The sequence below is a fragment of the Chamaea fasciata genome, unplaced genomic scaffold (genome assembly GCF_029207755.1).
Source record: "Chamaea fasciata isolate MVZ Bird 193981 ecotype frontalis unplaced genomic scaffold, bChaFas1.0.hap1 SCAF_1, whole genome shotgun sequence".
Taxonomy (NCBI): Eukaryota; Metazoa; Chordata; class Aves; order Passeriformes; family Sylviidae; genus Chamaea; species Chamaea fasciata.
Genome location: NW_027094086.1, coordinates 95,682,068 through 95,700,518, shown reverse-complemented (window position 1 = coordinate 95,700,518; position 18,451 = coordinate 95,682,068). Strand labels below are relative to the sequence as shown.

At 37.3% G+C, this 18,451-nt stretch overlaps 1 protein-coding gene across 2 annotated transcripts in view; it reads right to left on the bottom strand.

Annotated features, from left to right (window-relative positions):
- Positions 1-1,082: 1,082 nt before the first annotated feature.
- Positions 1,083-18,451, bottom strand: part of NFX1 (nuclear transcription factor, X-box binding 1) — a 72,721-nt gene continuing 55,352 nt past the window's right edge. The window contains exons 21-24 of one of the 2 annotated variants that reach the window (XM_066190097.1): positions 17,927-17,993; positions 10,631-10,776; positions 6,312-6,413; positions 1,083-4,841 (exon numbers count right to left, since the gene is read on the bottom strand). In XM_066190097.1, the coding sequence (XP_066046194.1) occupies positions 4,766-4,841; positions 6,312-6,413; positions 10,631-10,776; positions 17,927-17,993 (391 nt within the window). In that variant the 3' untranslated portion in view covers positions 1,083-4,765. Of the gene's footprint in view, positions 4,842-6,311; positions 6,414-10,630; positions 10,777-14,700; positions 15,100-17,926; positions 17,994-18,451 lie in introns of those variants that run through there. The other variant, XM_066190106.1, reaches the window with a different exon arrangement.

Below are 18,451 nucleotides of genomic sequence, written 5' to 3'. Positions count from 1 at the left end.
CAGCAAGATAAAAAGTTTTAATCTGTCTTTCAAGACTCTTCAATCTCAGATCACTTCTTGAATTTCTGTGAGCTATCTTGCGTTGGAGTATGAATCCCCCTGGGCCAAATCCATACAGGCCCAGGAGCGCCCAGAAATGTGAGGATTGAATTAGAACCTTCAGAGAAACTAAGATAAATAAATCCACACAGACATGAAGTAGAAATGCAAGTTTAGTTCTAAATAAATAGAGGAATTTTGGGTGCCTTAGACAAATAAGAGCCTGTGTCAGTGGGTAAGAAAAAGACCTAATACCTAGTTTATAGATCAGTAACATTGCCTTTTGCAAAGTTAGTTAAATTCTAGTCATAACAAAAATAATGTAGCCTTGCTGAAAATTCCCAGATAGAGCAGATAGAGCTATATGTGTAGAATTTGTGTAAGAATTTACGAAGATTAACGTACATGAATTTTAGGTCCAACACTATTGTAAAAAAAATCGTGTTTAAGCCTGATTGGCTAAAAATTGAATAAAATGCACTTAGAATGCTAGGATGCTCACTGAGGGGACACGGAATACGGGTGCTGTTGCTGCTGCCTTTACTGCTGCTGCTAAGATGCTACCACTTCTGCTTGGGACATGGGGACTGTGCTGGCACGAACTGTAATAACCTCCACCTTCATGAGGCTGATTTAGCCATGCAATAAAGGACTTTAGGACTACCCATCGCCTTTTGTCTTCAGTGAGGACGTGAGGAAAACTTGACAATCTTGCACTTAGCCTGAAGTATCAGGCCAGGCTTTTGCTGAAAATGCCTGACCTGATATTTTGCTGAAAAAAAGTTTTGGCAGGAGCCAGTTCAAATTACTTCAAACTTCTGATTTTCAGACTGTTTGCTTTTTGAATCTTCCCATCGCTTACTGAACTGTGGTAGCAAAGCTTTTACATCATCCCTCCACTCCCATATATCATCCTGAATTTGTTGTACTAATACCTACAGGACTTTAAGGTTACATTTAGTCCTCACTTCCCCTCCCCCCACCTGCCTTACAGTCGCCATTACAACTTAATGGTGAGCAAACAAAAATGAAGGGACCATAAGTTAAAATAATATCTTTTATTGCCAAGTAGCATTTCGGCGGACATAATAAAGAGTTTTTCATATAACCAAAATGTACATTTTTATTCACAAACATCTCTCCTGGAGTTCTGAATTCCAAGAAGGCAGCATGTTCTCCATTTTCTGGGGAGCCATCTACTTGCTTCATTCTCCACACAGCATTCATTTAAAAATCACTTCAAATCCAGGAATTCATAAACTTTATTTTAAAATTTGAGGGAAAGGAACCTTCCAAATGTCCATTTAAATCTTTACTCTTGTTTCTCTGTGATATCTCAGTCTTCCAACTCTTGAATACCAAGATGAAGTTTGCAAACAATTCCAAAGCACTGAACTTTAAATTTAGATTTAATTTGGGTTTATAAAGAAAGTAATTTTACAACAGTAACTTGACAAAATCAAGCTAAATATAAATCTTCCAACAAATAACGAGTGTTGTAGAAAAACTTTACTTTGCCCATTTCGAGGCAGATGCTATAAAAACTGCCACAGAAAGTGATCTTGATAAGGTCTACTTATGTATCTTAAACAATTTTAGGTTAAATCCAAATACTAAATATTCAGAGTACTTTAAATATGCTCAACTATACAGGCAGGCAACAGCACAACTCAAATGCCAAACTATCTGCCTATTTTAAACACAATTTTAAAAGCACTTCATGAAGTTGCATGAATTCCAACTGCTATCACATAACTTATTTTAAAAGATGCTTATTGAAAAGTACTTTCTTCAAATATATTTACAGGAAACAATATTATTCCTAGGGCTGTGGAAAACTGCTAGCATACTGAAGCTGAAGTCATAAGTTACAGTGATGATTTTTGACACTGACTTCACTGATGCAAAGATTTCTTTTATCTACTTATTTTTTTACTAGATAAAAGGTGTAAACGCCAGCCCAGATTTAAAAAACAGCTATCTGAAAAGTATTTCCACAAGGCACACGTGCAATATGAAGCTAAGTTATCACATACATTGCAGCAAAAGCAAAACAAAACAGAGAGAACAGCACCACTGTTAGCCTTTGCTGAATTCCTTCTTAAGGCTATGTAGCTGAGCTCTGGGGGAAAATCACTTTCATGGGTAAATATATGGTATCATATTTTTAACCAAGTTACTAAAATGCATTTAAAAAAAAAAGATTTGGTACTTGTGAATTGCTTCATAACTACAGGCATGGCTCCAATAGCCATGATTTAAAGATGTGTAACATACAGATCTATAAAAATGTTTTAACATTCACATAGTTAAGAGGCAAGTGATAAGAACTATGACTTCTCAGTATGAACCAATTTGGTAATAATTATTAATCTTAGCTTGAGAAACTGAGATTACCTCCATTTTCTTATTACAAGCAGTGGCAACTTGACTGCTGAAGTGCATCTCGCCAAAGCTCTCATTTTTATGCTAATGCCACAATCTGATAAAAACTCTACTAAACAGAGCTGAAAATAATGCTAGGAAAATCTTTCAGGTTTTAAATTTCAACTCAGAGGTGCAATTGTGATGGTTTTGGCAATATTAATGTGAAACTGTGAATAGTTAGTAGACTTCAGCTTGATTCTATTTATTATCAACTAAACCACTCTGGTTTTCTCTAATGTTAGGTCAACCAACAGTGTGTACTCCAGTATACATGCATCTGACTCAGTTAACTGGTCATGTGTGACAGCTTCTGTCTAGAACCTACCTTTGAAGCATGAATATGTATACAGAATGTATATTCCTCCTAGAGGTCTTACTAGCTTTAAGTCAGTGCTGTATTAACACAGGTCTGAGTTTCAAAACCAGGAATAGCCTTTGTTTGGCCACATTGAGTCAGCATTTGTCTGCAAGCACTGGTACAGATATAGTCCTCACAAGGCAGGGATTGAAGGAATACATTCTTGGAAGTAACTTATTTCTTCAGCTGAATTTAGCAGTATGTCTTGTAGAATTCAAACTATAATCTGCTTAAGAAATGAAGGGCAATGTAAGACATATTTGTTTTTCATTTCTGTTCACAAAGTATGAGACAAAAAAAATAAAACAAATTTAAATCACTACATACAAATTAAAAGCCTGAACACTCTTGAAGGTATCTATAAGATTAAAGACTGCATTTTTTAAAATGTGAAATAATAAACTCCTACAAAAATATACAATAATCTCATGTATTTTAGTTTTCAAAACATTTCAGGGGACAGATATGGTTTTTGAGTTTTCTACTTGTTCTACCATGTTTCATGAGTTGTTCAATTGAAATGCAGCCATGGAATGCTTCATAGTTAAGGCTCAAGGTCATATGATATTTCTAAGTGAATCTAAGCATGAGTAAATGCCTTCCATTCTTTGGCAACAAATCTCACACTATAACATAGTGAGCCCCTTTTTAGCATCAGCCTCTGATGCTGAACAGAGGACTCATCTCTAGTATTACAGGTGGCAGCCACAAGGAACAAGAAACAGAGTGCATCAGTGTCAGTGTTCCTAAAGCTATTAATACAAAAAACCCTTCTCCTCAGGAGAACAGCTATTACTCAAATTCAGAGCCATACCATCTGTTCTGATCAGACCTACAATCTCCTCTCCCAGAGAGCTACTCACCTATCTTAAATCAAGATCTGGAAACAATTCAGCATCATGAGACCACTCCAGTGTCTCTCAGCGTTTAAATTGTCATCCCATTTTGTTAATGGCATTTCCCATAAAACGAAGATCTTCCATTGCCAAATAGTTTAGGCAGGTGGTCTTATAAATTTTACAAGTATTATTCCAAATCCATAACATAGTTAAACCAAACTTCACACATTCATCTTAAGCTTGCACAGTACAGAAAAAAAATATAAACCGCAATAATACCACACACACAACACCAAAATAATATAAAAAGTCTGATTTTTTAAAGGTCTTCAATAAAAAACTAGTATTAGTTATTTTTAATCTCATGTTGTGGGGTTGGTTTTGTTTTTGTTTGGTTTGGGTTTTTTCCTTTGTTTTTGCTCGTTTTTCTTGTTAAACACATCAAATTTGAGATAAATTAGAGTAAGTTATAATTCCCCACCTTCCCCAAATACTGGTTCTTCAGATTCCAAAGCAAGTCTGTGCTCTTAATAGTCATTTATGTATATATTTATACTTAAATTTTATATTTCTTTCCATGTAGAAGAGTAACTCAGATTCTCAAATTTACCACAATAACATAGAAGTGAATTAATAAAATATGAAAATACTTTAAGAATATCCCAACCAGTGTCTTTATCACAGATTATTTCTAGTCCATTTTAAGTTGTGTGAGATATGTCAAAATAAATATTTGAGATTTATTGTTGTTCTTAATATTCCAAAAATATATTTGCTTACCACCAGTTCTCTTGCTTCAGTCATGAATGAAATCTACATTATTCTGACAGCACATTAGATACAAAATTGCACCAAACCCAGATTTAAAAAGCTGTACTACTATTAGGTATTATGCAGTTACATAAACTGTTGAAACGCTTGACTTTTCAAACGAGCATATCAATCTAACTTTGGATGTTAAATTATGAATATGTTGAACAAATGATCATTTGACAGATAATCAAAAAGCACCTCACACAATAACTTAGTATTTTCACCTCCAAGCTTCTGGATCATAATCTGTGTGATTCTGATTCATCTGAATGATTCTATATCAATCACTTCAGTCCTGGACATCAAAGTAGTCAATTACTGGCTCTTCCTTTAACGATTTGGATAAAGCACTGTTTCCACTACTCCTGAAATTATAAGAATATTAGAGATATTACATGCATGAAAAACAAGATACAAAGTAAACTGAATCACAAACTCCCATAATGTCTCAGTGTGCACATACACATTGAATTGGTCAATAGCATGCACTTCTAAATTAAGTTTTATTCGAAGTACCTTAAAGCTCCAGAAAGACTTTGTTAATTTTGACAAAAAACATATGCTTGATAACATTAATGTACATCAACATGTGTCTAAATTGATAAAATTCCTTTCGGGGTTTTACCAGAAAATGTAATTTACCAGTATTATTTATTAAAAAAATGATACTGTACTGAAGATTAAATGTTCAAAATGCCTTTTTAAAAGAAACACCAAAAGAAATATTGTTAAAGTGAGCTGATGATCAAATCCACTTGCTTTTAAAAGCAAGGCTAATAAAAAATACGGTCATAGCAAATCCAAACACTGTAAAGATTTTTTTCAATAAGACAGCATGAGATCTTCCAAAAGATTTTGTAGAATTATGAACTAAAGAAACGTTACTTCTAGTAATGAAAAATAAATGGCTAAAGCCCTTTATTTAACTTTGCTGCATAACTCCTTGGCATTAATTAGGGCCACTGAAGATAGCAATCCCACAGAAGTGGAAAGGAAGAGTAACAACCTATTAAAAACTGACACTGAGTTACACCTTAAGCAATCCTTTTAGAAACATGTTTTGCTCTAGATGCTTATCTCTGACACAATTTAAATTTTCACAGAACAGCCACCTTTGTATTCCAGCAGCATCTACCAACAGTAGTTACTGCAACATTAAGCAGTTCCTTTCTGCAAAAGGTACTTGAACATGATTTCAGATGCTCATCTGGGAAAAATTTGGGAGGAAAACACTTCTGAAAGGTAAACCCAAACAAATAAGCCAACCATTTAAAAAAAATCGTAACTATGAGATAACTACAAGTATCTGAATCTGGCAGGTCATAAAATGAAAAGACTCCTTTTAAGACCATTCACCAAGATGCCTTATATATCCCATCTTCAGTAATTCTCACTATTTGACAAAATTGTATTTTGTCAGTAGTCATACCTACACAAGAAAAATACATTTAGTACCTGTCCAAATAAATCATTTTATGCCAGTAAAACATTACTCTTGGTTAAAGGTTAAAAAAAATAGAATTTCCAAACCTCTAAAACAGCACTCTCTTCCCAACTCTCTAATATTTACTAAAAAAAAAAAACTTTAAACCCCATTATATTTGTTATAATACTACCCTTATAACACACAGCCAATCCTACATTTTCTTATCACTTCATTTCAGGCTTACTTCTGTGGAAAGAACATCTTAGTGCATGCTGCAAGCTCCAAAGCTGTGTTGTGTGGGTTGGGAAAAAAGAAGAAACAGGGCATATGAAGTTGGAGCTCAGGAATATGTTCGTTGGGAAACTCAGCAGAAAATTGAAGAATATGGTTTTAAATCCAAATTCCTTACTTATCTGTTTGTTTGTAATGAGGAAGAGAAGGTGCAGGCCTGCTGTGCATTTCTTTATCTAGCACAGATGTTAACGTACTGCTTGGGCAAACAGATTTCCCTCTAAAGAAATAAAAGAAACATTATTTAGTTCAATAGGAAATCATACTCACTAAGAAGCTGGGAATGAGTAATATTTGTAAGTAGCAGTTTTAGTATCAGAGTTCACACTTGTATTCTTAAATCATCTATTTGAATATTTAATTTTCCAATCATGGAGACACAACACTAACGTACAAAACATACATTACCAAGAATCTATCCAGTATTCAACCTGTCTCTACACTGCTGTCTATAAAAGACACAGAAGCAGCATACTAGATTTGAGCATTGGTACCCACACTCCTTTTCGGCATGTGAGGTCCACAACTCCTTTTACTATGAAGTGCACTAAATGATCAACTGTTAAAACAGCAAAACTGGGATACTTACACTCTAGGGCAACATATCTGTCCTTTCAAAGAAAAAGATATAAATCAGAAAGAACAACTTAATAGCTTAACTCAGCACCACAAGAACACAGTTCGCTGAATCTTTACAACATATCTAAAATTTTGGAAGCACCTTCTCAAATGCTGGCAGTAAATAATGTTAAATTCGTTGATCACAGGACTCTGCTAAGAGGCACTCTCTCAAACAACACTGCCTCCTCCTTGTAGGCAGTTCCAGGTGAATCAGACCAGAAAAAAAGCCCATTATGTATTAGAATGGGGAAATAAAAAATCCAGCTTCTTCTGTCCTCCACGCTAATTACAATGTATTATGTGATTGCCACCACACAATGAAGCATCACACTTGTGCCTGTCCCATCTGCAGTGTAAGGGTCACCCCATGGCTATGGTTACAAGGCAGTATATTCTCCAGTACAGGAGGACAATGTACTTTACTATGTATACTTATATATTTTAGGGTGTGAATCACACTCAACTTCAGTTGTCAGTTTGTGCCCAAAGGCTGCAATAGCTGGAGAAAGACGAAGGAGAGATAGATGATAGATAGATAGATAGATATAAAATATATATATATATATATATATGGAAACAAACAACTCCCAACATCCAGGAAAAAAAAAAAAAGTCCTAGAAAGATCCAAAAAGGCATCTAACTAAAAAAAAAAAAAAAAAACCCAAATAATTACCAAACACACAGTATCTCTAACAGGTTGTGGAGCTGTACTGAAATTTCCTCTAAAGCCACTTTCAAGAGTGAGTTTGTCTTATTTCACTTGGATGATTTAACTGCAAGACTGAAAGAGCTTCCACTGTTAGCATCTTTCCCATTCACAGTTTCTTCTACATATTATCTGGGAGCAGATAAGCTGAATAAATTAAAATTCTTACAACTCATCAAGGTCGATTTTTCTACCCTTCCTGCACTTTCTTCTAAACTCATGCTGACATTTTCAGACCAAACTACTTCTTAATTACTAACTTAAACTGCATTCCTGAATGTTTTTTATTGGGTATTAGCAAAAGGTTCTTCACCCAGAGAGGTGCCAAGCATTGGAACAGGCTGCCCAGGGAAGTGGTTGAGTCACCATCCCTGGAAGTATTTAAAAGATGTGTAGATATGATATTTAGGGACTTGGTTTAATGGTAGACTTGATAGTACCACTGGACTCAAGGATCTTAAGGGTCTTTTCCCAACCTACATGATTCTATGTACAAGCACTAAATAAGCATGTTTCCTCCTTATTTATTTTACTTATGCATTTTAAATATACTCCTCCAGATCATGACATTCTCTTTGTTTGCTAATTATGTTAAATTCCTATTCAATGAATACCAACACATGCATCTTGTTTCTTTCAAAATTACATACTGAGTAGCAATAATGCTGCAAAGTTATGGGTTGCATATTGTTATAATTCCAGAAATACACACATGTTGAGTTCCATGCTTCGGCACATACTTGATAATAGATACTTTTTTCCCACTTCCCCAAGAGCTCTAACCATTTGGAATCTCACGTCAGTATTCACAGATGAACACCAGTTCTGCTTCAGTGCTTACAAAAATTATGTGTTATTTCCATTATCTTTAACTATTTTATTTCATAATCTCTTGTTTGTATTAGTCTGTATTTAAGCGCAAATTTTTGTGATATTGCGGCAACACAGATGAAAAATTCCACAACATTTTCAAGGTAAATCGAAAGTCCACTAAAATATTAAGAGGTGATTCCTAAGCCCCTTTCAGGATTGTTTTAAACTGAGTACTGACAGTCTATTCCAAAGAACTTCAAAATCTTATAAACATAGGTCACCAATTTAAAAAGTGTTCTCATCTTCCCAACAGTGCAAGTTTTCATTATTTGGAAAAAAAGTTACTTGTCACTGGCCATAATTTTTTCAAGGCTATATTATGTTTACATGTATATTCTAACAACAAGTATATTACAGTCCTATCAGTTGAGTACAGCTAATTTTCTTCTCATCTAAAATGGTTAAAAAGTCCTTCTCTCCTTTAGCTCTAAGCCTGCCATGTAAAGCAAAATGCTCACACTGCAAGTTCAGTTACAACTCAACTGTAGAGTTCTAACTGGAAAAAGACAGCAATGGTAAATGGGAGGGCATTCTGTTGTCTTCTTTAATTTTTATCAACTGTGATAGGCAAAAACATGGAAAGTAAATTGCCTGGAGGTAATTAAGAAAAAAAAAAAGGCTAGAAAGGTGGGCTTCAATAATTGAAGTGAAGTGTCTGTCCTTACTCTAGAATATCAGACTAAATCTTGCTTGTATGGTAAAAAAGAAAACAAATGAGAGCTCTGAAATGCCAGAAACAGAACACTTGGAAGAACACACATGCAGTAATTTCTACTAATTAGTTAAAAAAAAATCTTACTGATAAAAGAGAATGTTCCTATATTTCAAGAAAGTAAATCAGCAGTTCTACTCTAAAGTTAAATGTTCCCAGGATGTAGAGGGTTAATATAGCAAACCTTTAAAAATCAGGAGGGATCAAAGCCTTGTGAACAATTAGATATGACCCTGGAGCCAAATTTGCTTTGGTCACATCAAGGCCTAGACCAATTTTAGCTTTGACAAAATTTGGTTTATACATTGGTGTGACATGGTGATTGGTAAAAGGGAAAAAAAAATGATATGAAACAGACACTCACATTTAGCCCATGTGGAAAAACCCCAAACAACTGAATTCAGCTAAACAGATGTACAATGGGAAAAAACCCCTTTGATTAATTAATAATAAAGGAAGGCCTCCAATTCTCAAGTTGCAGAATATCCCTTTGCTTTTAAAGCATAATCATCTGCCCTGTTCCTTTTATCATCTTCACTAATTTCTCATCTGCTCCCTCTTTCTTTTTTTTTTAGTAAGTTTTTTCAAATATGAACTCTTTGCTTATCTTCCTTTACTTGAAACAAAAAGTATCTTACATTCTAATATCAAAGTAGTTTCCATCTCTTGGAAGAAATCAAGATTGTAGCTAAGCTACAAACTGATGAACTGGTGAAGTTCAGGAATAGCTCATGGCACTCTAACAGAATGGAATATGAGAGATTTCTTATGACTGCAGTCAGTATTTATGGTTAAAAAGAAGTGGTTGTCATATAATCATAATTTGACAGCACTAAACTAAATATGCTGCTGAGTAAAGAGCACAATCAATGAAGCCCTGACACCAGAAGCCTTCCCATACTACATCTCTAGTGCAATCAACTTAATTTTTCCCTAGCTCTATTCCCTTCATTTTCCTCTCTACTATGAACATACTCCAAAACATTTCATTTTTGCTACAAAATCTCTTCCATTTGCAGTAATTTCAGCTCCCTCTTTGAACATTAATTAAAGGGGGATACTTTATGATAAGTTACTCTGTGATATACTCTGTCTGTGATAGGTTATTATAGATGGAGAAATATGTTACAATAACCAGACTTTTTCAAAGATGGTGTAAATTCAAGTATAATTTCGCAATCCAACAATTAGTTTTCACAAAATTTTATTACATACATTATTTTTGATACCTCTATCAATTCTAGCTGATGACAAAAAGTTACTACTAAGATGAATGGAAAACAATCTTGCAAAATATTTTCTTAGCTTTTTTACTTCTAATGGTGTTTTCTTCTCTGAAGATTTACTTGAGTAAATGTGCCCATGAAACTATTAATTCAAAAACTGCCTTAAGCACTTTTCTACCGGAAATTAGTACATTTTGCAAATTGCATTGTAAATAAATTCCTTCTGATAAGTGATTAAAACCCATCCAATTATTTAAACAATAATGTAAAGATTTGAAAATAACAATGAATTACATACTTCACTGCAGTGATAACAACATTGCGCTTTGGTTCGTTGTCATAGCTCACACTTTCAATGCCATAAACCTGAGCTAATTCATGGATGATTCTGCGGTGATCTCTGTTCATTGGTGGGTAACAATGACTCTTCTTTGTATGCTTGCCCTGAATTCAACAGAAGAGTTTAAGAAAGAAGGAAAAGAAAAAAAAAAAAAGGTGAAGATTTCCTTCAGGAGAGCCAGAGGGAAGAAAACAATGAAAAAAAAGTGTTTCTACCTCTAAAATTTTGCTGCTATGATAAAATCAATACCGTAAATTGCCAAGACCTCAGTATTGACAGAAAGTTCACCTGAAAATATGAATTCCACAAAATTAAATTTTGTATTCTCTATTGTTTCCATCACCTTAAAGTGTACACACACCCACATAGGGGTATCTTTTAAGTTTGAAATACAAATCCTGATTACAGATATTCTATTTAGATCCCAAAAAACAATACAAAATTATTTTTATCAGAATTTGTATTCTTCAAAATTATCTGCCAAGTTCACAACAGATCCAATTTTATTTTGCAGATTGGCTTCACAATTCACATACTGCAGATAGCTACAAAGATGTCAAATTCATCAATCACTTCCTTCTACCAAAGTAGCTATTCATCTGCAAGTTCCTCATGTAATGGCAGCAGTAGATTCTTTATTAAATAAACCCCCAAAGTTCTAGTTTTAATCAGTTAACAAAGACTGATAATGTTCGATTCAACACTGATTGTTATATGATCAGTAAAAGAACAAACAAAAAAGCAGGGTGCTATGAGCCCATGTCCGTAACAGGTTGGATCAATTTGTAACAACAAATGCATATAAGGATGAGTCAGTCAGTGCTTCAGTCTGCTTTCACAGATATAGGACACTGTTTCAGCTTTTGCCTTCATTATCTTCATTTGCCTTCATTCAATGAAGTCTTCTAGGTCTCTGGGTCAACAGAAAGGACTCAAGGGGAACACAAACTATCTGTAGTAGAGTAAGTTTGAGTCAGAAACTTCTAGAGAAATCCCAACCTATGTAAGTTCCTAGGACTGCCAACAGTGCATTTAAGGTCACTGAGAGATCAGGATGATATCCTACTTCTCCATCACCTCGGAAAGATTTTAAGAATGGGGTAGGAACCCAATGACTAGAGAAAGGTAATTGTTGCAACTATACGCAAACAAACAAATGAACAAACAAACACAAACAACCTAAGAACTATTGGCTGATTAGCTGGAACTCAAATCTGTCTTTAGCTACATGGAGGAGAAAGGTCCCTGGAAATAATCAGTGTGGATTTACAAAAGGTCAGCCACCAAAATTAATGTAAAAACCACCACATGTAATAGAACAAGTCACCAGGGGTACAATGCAGCTATCCTGAAAATAGAGGATTAATATCTGTCTCTTAGATTATGAAATTGCTAAGTTACAAATAGTAACTGGACCAGAAACTGCGGTCAACCATAAGTCTTCAGGGTAATCACAGGCTGACAGAATATTATCTTTACTTTGCAATTAACAGTAATGAACTTCCCAGCTATTACAACACTTCCAGCATAGATATAAGAGTTTGAAGAACTCTGAAGAGTCTATACCTATTTATGACTAGTATGCTTGCTTTTAAAAAAAGTGGTGATGGTTCCATGCTCTGCAAAACATCACCATTCTTATCCCTATGAAGACAGAGCTGGATATACGTGTCCTCTGTCTTTTCTGCTTACCATATCAACCATGAAAACTCTGCTATGCTAGACAGAGTACATATTGGTGAGTCTAGGGCAAAGATGCTTATGAGGCAAGCAAAGTCATATATAATAGACTGAGCTGAATCATATTAATGCTAAGACTTCTGAGTATCAAAACCCTTTTTATTACTCACTTATCCAGTTAAGCTGAAGTAGGCATCTCCTAAGGTAAAATGCAAGGAAAAAAAAAAAGCAGAAGCAAAATGTGTAAGCCTAAGTAACAGTAATCAGTTTGAAAGACATAGTACTGTGGCAGAACCACATGAACATTCTACATCTGGAAACAAAGAAAACAAGCCACATATTTAGCCAGAGAAATTTAGGAATTATAATAAACAACCAAACACAGACTCAAGAATAAAGAGGGCTTGAGGATCATGGCAGAAGAACAACTAAAATAAGTCTCCCTGCATAATGCCCTGTCACACATGTTAATTCAATCTTTAGCGACATAAACCTGTGGGTTGCAAGATGAAACATGACTATCACAAGAGAGAAAAGAGCCTCTGCGTCTTTCACAGAAATAAAAAGAAAAGTTATGGAAGAATAACTGAGTACAAGGGCAAGTTAACTTTACAGTGCACGGGAAATATTCCCTTTTACACCCCATATGCCACAATTTTGAAGGAAAATAGAGTCTCTGACCTCCACACATGCTGTCACTTTAGCTTCATGACAGGCCAGGAGGGCACATGGAGCTACAGGCTGGTCAGCCTCACCTCAATCCCTGGGAAATCTCCTCCCTTTTGAAATACAGCTTGATTTCTGGGAGCTTTCTGGGAACTTCTCAAATCTTTATGGTATAGCAATTCCCTACAGCCTGATGGGTAGGATGGTATAGAACTGATCCTTGAGATACTCAACTGTAATGTGGCCCTAAATGGTTCATCCTGATCATGATAAAAGCTGGGTACACTGGGTCATTCTCCCCTTAGGTCAGACAGGGAACAGGCTGAGATGTGGTTTGTTTTCATATTTTCCTTCTCTTCTGCAATGTAGATGCTCCTTAATAGACACTACTTATCTGCTTTGCACGACTGTTATTTAACAAACAGCTGGTTTGCACTGAAAACTAAAATAGCTGTTTTGCACTGGAGATGCTCTTGAGCTCTCTGGTACTCCTTCTTGTTCTGGCATATTTGATGTCATTAATTGCAAATTCAAGACCTCTAGCTGCCACTTTTTTAATATAATTACGTATCTTGGTTTGATATAAGTCTAAGTATATATTTGGTATATGCAATTATATAAAGAAAGATATGTGTACACACTTCTGTGCATATGTGTGCATGATAAAGGTAATGTGTAAAGCAATATGTAAAATAGAATAACCACAGGCAACACAACACTAGGCAAATTATTCTTAGGTAAAACAATATATATAACAAACTATTCTACACATCTTCTTCCAAGTGTCTGAGGTTGGAGGGACCTGAGTATAATTAACATAATCTGCACCCCAATAAACAAGAAGTTGAGCACAGGAGGCAAGAGACAAATAAACTAGGAACTCCTGTTAATACTCAAGCAGTAAATACATAGGAGACTCAAGCACTGTCAGGCCACTTGGAATGAACATAAATAATTTGTAAGAGTAAATAGAAATGAGATAACGGAGGCCAAGGCCCATTTGGAATTACATCTGGCCAATTATGACAAGGACAGAAAGAAGGGCTTCAAATACATAAACAATAACAAAAGGAAAGCTAAGGAAAATGCGGACCTATTACCAAACAGAGGGAGGACCCTATAGGAGGACACAGAGAAGACTGAGTATGTGAACACCTTTGCATCAGTCTTCTTTGACAAACCCTCAAGAATCTCTGGCTCAGGAGACCAGGGTAAACGAATGTTGGAAGGAAGAATTTCTGTTGGTCAAGGACAGGGGTTAGAGAACACCTAGGCAAATTTGATATCCACAGGTCCATGGGCCCTGACAGAATGCATCCATGAGTGCTGAGAGAGCTGGTGGACATCATAGCGAGGCTGCTTACAATCATTGAAAGGTCACAGTGGTCAGGAGAGGTGCATGAAAACTGAAAGAAAGCCAACATCACTTCAGTCATTCTTAAAGGGCAAGAAGGACTCTGAGGAACTACAGGTCTGTCAGTCTGTCATGGTTTGACACTGGCCAAATGCCAGGTACCTATGAAAAGCCACTCACTCACCCTCCCCTGCTACAGTTCGGCAGAGGAGAGAAAATTTAACAAAGAGTTCATGAATTACGGACAAGAAGAAAACACTCCAAGGCCAAAGTAGGCTCAGCTTAAGAAACAGAAAGTGATTTTATTACTAACAAAATCAGAGCAGGATAGTAAGAAGTAAAATAGGTGTTTTTAAGGGCTTTTTTCCCAAACATTCCCTCCTTTCCATCGACAGTAAAGGGAGGGTCAATTCATCACCCCAGCTTTTCTTCTGCTTGGCTCAGGAAGAGAAGTCATTCCCCTGTGAGACCACAGAGTCCTTTTCCACAGGACACAGTTCAACAAAGTTCTCCAGCATGGTTTCAATCTCACAAGCAGCAGTCCTCACAGAACTGCTGCAATGTAAATTCTCCCCATGGGCAAACAGTCCTTCCAAAACTGAGGTTACTCTTCCACAAGGTGCAGTCCTCCGAGGACAGGCTGCTCTAGCTGGGAAGCAGGGGCCTCTTCTCTGCCTCTTCTCTCTACCAGGTCTCCCACTGGATCACAGCCTCCTCCAGCATCCACCTGCTCTGGCATGGGCACCTCCCATAAGGGTTGCACATGGAAATCCACGGGCTGCAGGGCTGCCTGTTTCACCATGGCCATCACCATGGCCCACAGAGGAATCTCAGCTCTGGCACCTGAGGCACCTCCTGCCCCTTCCTCTTCCACTAACCTTGGTGTTTCCATGTTGTTTCCCTCACAAGCTCTCACCTCCTCCTCTTCTCTAGCTGGAATTAAAACTGCACCACCACCTTTGTTTTGATTTCTTCTTAAATATGCTATCACAGAGGCGTTACCATCATTTCTAATTGGCTCAACCTTGGCCAGTGGCATGTCCATCTTCAGAGCCATTAGGGATTGGCTCTGCTGGACATGGTGCAAGTTTCTAGCAGCTTCTCACAGAAGTCACCTCTGTGGCCCCCACCCCACCACTACCAAAAACCAGGCCATGCAAAACCAACACACAGTCTCACATCAGTCTCTGGAGAGGTGATGGGAATGGTTAATCCTCAAGGTCATCATGGGATGACATGGTTATCAGGATTAGTCAGTATGGATTCATCAAAGGAAAATCATGCTTAACCAATCTGATTATACGATAAAACAACTACCTATCCCCTGGATAGGTAAGGCAAGAGCACTGAATATTGTCTACGTGTATGGAATCCCTGCAGCCCCTCAACATAATACCCAGGGTCTGGCCTTGGCAGGATAGACCATTGTTACCTGCCTAGCCTGAGAGAGTAACTTCCCAGTGGTGCTTTGTACACATGGTTTGCCCCAGTTCCTCCCCCCCACAACGCCCCTGGCCCTTTGGTTTCTCCTCTCCTGGCTGTGTCTCCATTGGTTGTGGGACCCAGTGATGGGAATACTGACCTTACCTGCCCTTTGCTCCGCCCCCATACCTCAAGGTCATTGGCTGCCGAACCCCATACTTAAGTGGGCACAAGCAGATGCCTGGTCTCTTGGCTCTCAGTCTACCTTCAGCTCCTGGAAATAAACTTACTGGAACTGACCTGGTGTCAAGGCCTTCTGCCTCTCCTAGCCATTCTAGCCATGTGGCATGTGTGGATGTCTGAGCTTGACTGCTTCACTTGAGTTTCCCCAAGTGGCCTTTCCACTGGAGAGGCTTACTGAGATCTAGGTTCTAGCTCAACTCCTAAATTCCACGTCACATACATGGATTTCAGGAAGATTTTTGACACTGTGTCCTGTGACATCCTCATAGGTTAACTCAGAAAGTGCAACCTGGATGAGTGGACAGTGAGGTGTACTGAGAAATGGCTGAAGAACAGAACTCAGAGAGTTGTGGTCAGTGGCAGAGAGTCTAGTTGGAGGCCTGTAACTAGCAGCTACAGTTCCCCAGTGGTCAGTACTGGCTCTAATATTGTTTTAACTTATTCATATATGACTTGGATGAAGGGGCAGATACCTCCTCAGCAAGTTCACTGATGACCCAAAACTGGGAGGAGTGGCCAATACTCCAGAGGGTTGTGCAGCCCTTCAAAAGGATCTCAACAGGCAGGAGGGGTGGGCAGAGAAGAACCTTCTGAAATTCTTTAAAGGCAAGTATGGAGAAATGCACTCAGGGAAGAAGAACCTCATGCACCAGTATTGGCTGACCTGCTGGAAAACAGATCTTCAGACAAGGTTCTTGAGGTGCTGGTAAGCAACAAGCTGTCGTGAGACAGCATGTGCCCTTGTGGCACAAGGCCAAAGACATGGTACACTAGGAAGAGTGTCACCATCCTGCTCCTCTACTCAGTCTTCATGAGGCCTCACCTGGAATGCTGTGTCCAGTACCGGGCTTCTCAGTACAAGAGAGGAATGGAGCTCCTGGAGCAAGTCCAGCAGAGGGCTACAAAGATGACAGGGGACTGGACCATCTCACGAGGGTAAGCTGAGAGAGTTGGCATATTGTGCCTCAAGAAGAGATGACAAATTGGATTTTATTTATTATTATTTCTTTTGTCAATAAGTATCTGAAGATGGAGTGTCAGGAGGGTGAAGCCCGGCAACTTAATAGTTGGCCATTTAATAGCGCCAACCAACAGCAAAAGAGGCTTTAGGCAGAAACTGCACAGGAAGTTTCACATGAACATGAGAAAAACACTTCTTTACTGTGCAGGCGACTGAGAACTGAAACAGATTGCCCAGAGAGGTTGTGGAGTCTCTCTCACTGGAGATATTACAGAACTGTCTGGATGCAATCCCATGCAATGAGCTCTAGGATGGCCCTGCTTGAGTTGGGAGCTTGGGCTGGATGACCCAACTGGGGCCTCTTTGACAACTAGACACAGACTGACTGACTCATCTTTCATTTTTATCATGAAAACAATGTGCAAAAACATTAGACAGATGGACGAGCACCAAGAGTGTTTAAGTATACTGGAGTCTCTCAAATACTGTGGCTGAATCCAGGTTTTCTTATAAAAGAAGGAGTACAACCTCATGCACTGGCAAATACAGGAAGGTATCAAAAAATTTGTGAGCAAGTTCCACTACAGGGATCAGAAGTACCTACGCTTTCCTTCTCAAAGTCTGAATGTTTAAACATCATCTTTAACAGTATTTTATTAATGGAGATCCAAAAATTGATGATAATCCATTGATGCATTAAAGCCTAGCACTGCCTGAATCCTTAAGCAAGGTTTGGCACCAAAGTGATCCTGAACTACTAGGTCTCCTAAAAATTTTGTTCATTTTGCAATAAATTATGCACTGTATTGGAGCCCAAACAGATCAAGTGTCAACTCACAACTATGACTATTAAAAATGTTTAGTAATATCAAACTCCCCCCAAAAGAAACCAATTCTTAGAATCCATACAGACTATATGAATACTGACCTTATTCACAGCTTCCACAAGCAGTCTCATTTCCTTCTCAATGTCACTGACAAATTTTATATCCCTCCTGCAAGAACAGCATTCTAGGTTAACAAGGCAAGAGAGTGTACAATTTTGTAATATATTTCAACAAGAACAAAATTAAAGAACACAGCTAACTGAGGCAGAAGCTTCATTCACATTAAAAGATTGTGTGTCATCACTATTACAAAAATAATTATTTCCTCTTCAAGAACTGGAACCGAGAATAAAATTCTGTGACATGGTTCTAATGTCTGACAATACAACTCTACATTTTCAAATGAATAATGTAGATTTTCAAGTTGCCATTTTGGTATTTTTAAATTACTTGTCATTAATTTACTTAATTACAATATTTGACGAGACAAAAATGGGGATAGGATAAAAAAAACGGAGTTCTTCTCCGAGACAAAGCTCACTGATTTTGGTCTTCAGCTCACCTAGCATAACAAATTATTAAGAATGCAAGAAGCAGCATAAAGCTACTTGCAAGCAAAGAAAACA